Source organism: Lactuca serriola, chromosome 9, assembly GCF_051521515.1.
Source record: "Lactuca serriola cultivar US96UC23 chromosome 9, Lser_US96UC23_V15, whole genome shotgun sequence".
Taxonomy (NCBI): Eukaryota; Viridiplantae; Streptophyta; class Magnoliopsida; order Asterales; family Asteraceae; genus Lactuca; species Lactuca serriola.
This window is the reverse complement of record NC_136416.1, coordinates 77,573,941-77,580,404: the sequence shown is the minus strand read 5'-3', so window position 1 is coordinate 77,580,404 and position 6,464 is coordinate 77,573,941. Positions and strand designations below refer to the sequence as shown.

The window sequence follows — 6,464 nt, the reverse complement described above, 5'->3', positions numbered from 1 at the left end:
TATTTGTCAAATGGATCGGAATCCGACAAAGTTGATGACATACACAAGGGAGCAAATAGCTTTGAATTATAAAATTTGAATTTCCAAGCTCGTTTGCAATTCAAAAAGAGAAATTGACTTAAGAAAAAAAAATGCAAGAAGAGAAGCAATCCATATGAAAATTCTATCACAAAAGGTCGACCATCTTTTCGGAAGACAAACTCGTTATGATTTTAAGGGCAATAGAAGAATTTATGATAAAATATTTTAAACAGACTTCCTTTATATTATTTTTTATTTAATTCTGGTTTTCACCAATGTAATATTTTTTATTATTGAATTAATGAAATATTCATCTTTTATTATATTGAATATTTATAAAATTATTAAGTTATAATTATATTATATTATATGTATTTAATTAAAAAATACTATGAAAGAGGATGAAAGGTGGCGAAAGATGAAAGCTTACACCGTAAGCCTTACCGATGGTAGAAGGTGGGACAGGTGGTTAAGTTTTGTAGCTTTTGATATGTTGTACATCAAGCTTAAGATATTGTAATTTTTGTTAATTGCTTTGTATAGACTTTTTTAGAAACCAACGAAACCCCAAAACTCGCAGTTCCAGTTCAAATCAAGATACTCCCATCTTTCTAGTTTCTACTACGGTGTTCTTCAATTTCTGTCTATCACGTATCAACCACTTTAAGGAATTTTACTCTACTCAGATACCCTTTTGCGTGATTCATAGCATTATCGAAGGATATGGGTTGTAATCTTCACGCTTTAAGTAACTAGGGTTTACTTCATTGTAAATTCGACTGTTCAACTTTGATTTTTTTTTTTTTTTTTTTTTATTTTGTTTGCTGAATCTTTGTTGGCATTTATGCTTATTATGATTCTTGAACTTTTGGACCTAGGGTTTGTTGGAATGCTGTTATCGTTAACTCTGTTAACGAGATGACCCATGCCGACAGTGTTGGAATGATGAAAAAGATGGCTAGTGGAACAGATTTTGCGAAGGATATAGAGAACAATATAAAAAGATGTCTTGAATTGGAAGAAAAGAGCAAAATGGATGAAATCAAGTGTATGATGTTGGAACTGGAGGTTGAAGATTTAAAGGAAAGGAACAAGGAACTTGAAGAGCAAATCACAAGGATTCAGAAGGTCAAGAACAATGATGAAAAGGGGAAAGTTACTATCGTTGATCTTACAGGTGATGAAAACGAGAATGTCGGGTTGATGATTGAAAACAAAGTTTTGGAATGTGAGAAAATGAAAGCAGAAAGTGAGCTTTCTTTTTGGAAAGAGAAGGCTAAACAATTGATGTCACAAGTTTGTGAATTGGAGTCAAAGCTGAATGAAGATGGAATTCTTCATTTGAAAAAAGATGATTCGATCTCAACTCCCAAATCTGCCAATGAAACATTAGAGACAGGGGCAAAACTGGAATATTGTAGCAAAGTTAGAAAGCGTTTACAATTTGAGGAAAACGGATGCTCCAACAAGAAACTTGCTCCATCTACACCAGGTTTTGCTCCACCCTTTTCTGGTGTTATCGATATTAGTGATGAAGATGTAAGTGATAATCAAATCCCAGAAGTTAAAAAGCTTTCTGATTCAACCTTGAAGACTACCCCTGAGTGCATTAATCTTGAACATATTGATGAAATTGAAGATGATATGTTTGGATTTACAAGTGGTAAAAGGAAAAGATGCTCCAATATAGTTACAAGTGATAATGAAACCAGTGATGATGATGATGATGATGATGATGCTCCAATTTGCACACTCATAAAGAAAGATTATAAAGATGAAGATAAAGATGATATAAGTAGGGTGCCTTTAAGGAGACTTAGAAAGTTAGATGACATGAATAAAAGTGGGAATAGTTTAAGTGAGGATGAAGAAGATGATGATAGTTTGGGTGGATTTATCGTTGAGAGTTCTGAATCTGAATCTGAATCTGGAAGTGGTGATAGTGATACTGATGGATGTGATGAATCTGAAGATGGATTAAATGGATATAAATTAACTTTAGATAAAATTAGGAGAAAAAAGGATTTGAATATGAAATGGGAATTAGAGGGAGATATGTTAGCTGATTTTGGGAAGAATCCTGAATTGTGTATGAAAGCTGTGTGTGTTCTTTATAAACAACAAACAAAAGATGAGAAAGAATGTAAAGCAACAATATATCACAATGAACGAGGGTTTAGTCAGCCTGATGCAAAGAGGTGATTTTTTTTTTTTAAATTAAGATTGATAATCTATGAATATTAATTATGATTTGTAATTTATAATGTTTGTAGGGCTAGTAAGGTGGCTGAATTTTTGACTGAAAAAGACCCAAATTGTGATTTGAAGAAAACAGTTGAAGAACTGAAAAGATATGACTCAAAGGGGATTAAATATTGCAGGAGACTCGCGATTAAATATTCAAAGCAGTTGTTTGAGATTTACAAGAACAAAGAAGATCCCAATTTCATGCCTTAATGAGAAAATAGGTGAATCTGTTTTAGTTTTACTTGTGTATGTGGTTAATATTAGTGTATGTAGCAGTAAATATTTTGATAGATTATGTCGTTTTATTTCTATTAATGACATCATTGTGTTTTTTTAGTTTATTGCTTTATTAGGATGTTATACTTTGAGAAATGAATCTATTGTAGTAATGCGCAACCTTATATTAATTTAAACTGAATAAAAAATGGCACATGAACATTGAAGAAACAAACGTCAAGACAACTGAAGTAACTATGTATTGATTAACAGAATAAGAAGCCTTATTAGTTATTTTGAATTTGTGATGTTTAAATAAATTAATAAGATATATTTAATCCAAACCCAGTTTACGAAATATGAACTTATCAGTACTAGAAACTGAGAAATACGATCAAAATTCTTGGAAAATAGTGGGTTTAATATTGAAAAATAAAAAAGGGGAAAAACCATATCAGAGACTGGTTTCGATCCAGTGACCTGTGGGTTATGGGCCCACCACGCTTCCGCTGCGCCACTCTGCTTTTTGTCTTTAGATGTCGAAATTTTAGTTTCAAAACCTTAAAGCAAACGCACACCAGTTACCGTTTTGATAATAAAATTTCGATAGTTATCGTTTTCATAATAAAATTTCGACAACGGAACACAAAAATCAGAGTGGTGCAGCGGAAGCGTGGTGGGCCCATAACCCACAGGTCACTGGATCGAAACCAGTCTCTGATATGGTTTTTGCTTTTTTTGTGTTTCAATATTAAACCCACTATTTTTCAAGAATTTTGATCGTATTTCTCAGTTTCTAGTACTGATAATTAGATTTGCATGGTTCGTATTTCGTAAACCGGGTTTGGATTATATATTATATCTTATTAATTTATTTGAACATCACAAATTCACAATATATAACTAATATGGCTTCTTATTCTGTTAATCAATACATAGTCACTTTAGTCGTCTTGACGTTTGTTTCTTCATGTATCATTTTTTATTCAGTTTAAATTAATATAAGGTTGCCCATTACTACAACAGATTTATAACATCCAAAACCAAATAAAGCAATAAACTAAAAAAACACAATGATGTAACTAATAGAAACAAAACTACTAAGTTATAATAAAGACAATTAGGTATCAGACTCGTGTGATATACGAGGGTTTTTTTTTTTTTTTTTTTTTAAGTATTACTGTAATATATTTTGTTAAGCATTATATGTTTAATATTTTATAAAATTGAATTTAGAAAAAATATCAATATTAGTCGTGACTGAACAAATTTTTGTAAGATTTCTACAAATTATTGTGAATTAAAAAAGGATTGACCGAAAATTATATTTTTCAATTAAGAAGGTTGATTTAAATTAATTTAATTTAATACATTAATCGACAAATTACGTGAGAACTTATGGAGACATTTAAGTTTCCTTATTTTCTTTATTATATTTTTTATAATTTAATAGCAAAACCAAAAAAGCCACAATTTGCCAAGTGGATTTAAATGACGTTGAAAAAAAATGTAAAAAATGTCATATGAAATATTGGATTAGGTGATGACATGTAACAAAAAACATTTTATTAGGTAGGATCGACTAGTATAGTGGTATTAAAATCAAACCTGATCAAATTGGACTAAAACCCTATTTCATTTGGTTCAAACCCAAATGTTATAATGTAGAAATGACAAGAATAAACCTTCTTCTTTAAAAATAATACTAATACAAATATAATAGGGATATTACTAATGTTTCGTGATTAATTTTCCACGTTGCCTTTGATTGATGTGAGCCGCTCAGGTTTGTGTAATTTACATTTTTTTAATAGGGGTATTATATAAAAAAAATTATATTAATCTACTACTTTTTTTTTAATCTCTACAACATATTGTGCATATGTCGTTTCAACTAATTGTTATGTTATCTAATAAGTACCGAAAACACATCAACACACTATTGTGAAAAGAAAAAAAAAACGTTCGTCAGCCAGCCAGCTCCGGTGATTTTGGAGGTTGACTTTCGGCAATCGTTAAAAATATATAATTTCTTGGTCAAAACCTCCATATGGTAAATAGGAACTTGAGGTTTTAACTCACTTTTGCAATGAAAAATTCTCTTAACAAAAGAAACAAACAATTACAACTTAATAATGGGTTGTGAATTAGAAAATGTTTAGGAAGTCAAATTTCCACCACTTTGTTGCCAAAGATTGATGATATCAGTAGCTTGATTGAGGAGGATGATCATCTTCTTTTGAGAGATCCATGGCTTGCTTTCCAAAGTTGTCTTGAGTTCTTCCCAAGCATCTTTCCTTGGCCAAAAGAAGTAAGGACTCAAAGGGACACTCCCATGTCCTGGTATCACTTGATCAAGCCCAAGCCCTATGTTCTTCTCCATCCATATGAACTTCAACACTAACCTTGGCTTTTCCACCACTTTCTTCACCTATATAATTTTACAAAAGAAAACTAACCGTTTTAATAAAATAAAAATCAGAGAGACTATTACTCAATAACTATATGTATTGTATTTATCTATCCATTTCTAATTATAGTATTGTGGTATAGAATTCCAAATTAAAAGAATAAATACTATTCTTTTTCGTTTAACATACTTATTAGCAACTTTTACACTAGTTTACCCTTTTTTTTTATGACTATTCTTTTCTTTCTTTTTTGTTGAACCAGATCAATATTTTCACTTGGTACCCCGATGTTATACTTTACTTGTAGTTTTAACACTATAAATATTTAAAGCTTTAATACCCCCAACAAGCTTATAAGACTTGTTAATAATATAATTTGAAACACAATGATTCATATATATACACGTATATATCCACACACACACACACACACACACACACAGAGAGAGAGAGAGAGAGAGAGAGAGAGACCTCGTCTTTTTGATCAGGAGGAGTGGGTAATGGAGCTTCTTCAACAATGGCTTCTTGGACAGCTGCTGAAATGGAGAGGTTATGGAATCTATGAAGGAGTTTGGAGTTGTTGTTGCAGAAAGACGAGGAGGGTGGGGCTGGGGTTTTCAAGAATCCAAGAGCAATGGTATTTTGGGGAGATGAAGTTGGTGATGTGATGCCGATGATATTGATTCCTTGATGAATAGACATTGACAACATCTTGTTTGTTTCAGAGATTTATCAAAGTTTGGAAAGAAGGTATATAGCATTCGATTGATTGTTTGGATAAGGGAGGATATGACATCCACATGTTATCGCTTTTGGGCCATTGATTTCGTTTTGCCTTTAGGCCCATTACAAATAAATTAAGGCCCAAATTTTTATGTTAATTCAGCAAGTTAAATTATTACTGATAGATAAACGTATACATATACAATTTAATTCACCACACAATGTGCATTTGTGCACTATCCTTAAAGCCAATAAAAGTAAAGGGTTAGACATCAAGATCAAATTCATGCCTTGTATTTTATATGAAACGAGGGATTAGTTAGAAGAAATCTTAGTTGATGTCATCATCATCTAAAACTGAGAGTCATTGCCATGTTTGCAGTTCTAAAATTGAGCTACATTGAACCTTAATTATATTTGTATTTACGTTCACTTATATAAAAAACTCTGAAACTATTTTATGTATGGAAAAACATGCAGATTAAATAAAAACCTCGATTAATGAACTTGTAACTACAAAAATTAAGCTAGAAGATTGAATTTTACCTCGTTGAGGCCAAGTTAAGCATGATTCTTGCGCAGGACAGTGTTTAAAAACATATGGATGATGAAAATATGAACTCGAAGTTTGAATTGAATTGAAAGAGATGAGATGAGATGTAATTAACCTTCAACACTATCGGATTTGGGAGCTATGGTATAGATAATCAATTATTTTTTCATACACTTTGGTTGCTAATTTTGTTTTATAACATCATCATTCATATTTATTATTTATTCTTAGAAGTAATTAAATTTAGGATTTTAGTATCAATATTTTATTTTACATATCTAATATATAACAAA

General features: G+C 31.0%; 2 protein-coding genes across 3 annotated transcripts; one reads left to right on the top strand and one right to left on the bottom strand.

Annotated features, from left to right (window-relative positions):
• Positions 1–558: 558 nt before the first annotated feature.
• LOC145075257 (uncharacterized) lies at positions 559–2,604 on the top strand. Of its 2 annotated transcripts, none has more exons than XM_079021558.1 (3): positions 559–769; positions 900–2,219; positions 2,295–2,604. In XM_079021558.1, the coding sequence occupies exons 2-3, from the start codon at positions 940–942 to the stop codon at positions 2,476–2,478; spliced, it is 1,464 nt and encodes a 487-aa protein (XP_078877684.1). In that variant the 5' UTR covers positions 559–769; positions 900–939; the 3' UTR covers positions 2,479–2,604. The 2 variants fall into 2 exon arrangements, with proteins under 2 accessions (XP_078877684.1, XP_078877683.1); XM_079021557.1 differs by having other exon boundaries at positions 559–790.
• A 1,931-nt stretch (positions 2,605–4,535) lies between these two features.
• On the bottom strand, positions 4,536–5,663 carry LOC145074502 (small ribosomal subunit protein cS23-like). Its single transcript, XM_079020866.1, has 2 exons — positions 5,367–5,663; positions 4,536–4,915 (listed from the first exon to the last, which is right to left on the bottom strand). The coding sequence occupies exons 1-2, from the start codon at positions 5,604–5,606 to the stop codon at positions 4,643–4,645; spliced, it is 513 nt and encodes a 170-aa protein (XP_078876992.1). The 5' UTR covers positions 5,607–5,663; the 3' UTR covers positions 4,536–4,642.
• Between the last annotated feature and the right edge of the window lie 801 nt (positions 5,664–6,464).

Bases quoted from the DNA above. Each gene is read 5' to 3' on its own strand.
- LOC145075257 (XM_079021558.1), top strand. From the start codon at position 940: ATGACCCATGCCGACAGTGTTGGAATGATGAAAAAGATGGCTAGTGGA. The intron at 2,220-2,294 runs GTGATTTTTTTT...TAATGTTTGTAG, and splicing joins AGTCAGCCTGATGCAAAGAG to GGCTAGTAAGGTGGCTGAAT.
- LOC145074502 (XM_079020866.1), bottom strand. From the start codon at position 5,606: ATGTTGTCAATGTCTATTCATCAAGGAATCAATATCATCGGCATCACA. The intron at 4,916-5,366 runs GTCTCTCTCTCT...AAAATTATATAG, and splicing joins CTCCTGATCAAAAAGACGAG to GTGAAGAAAGTGGTGGAAAA.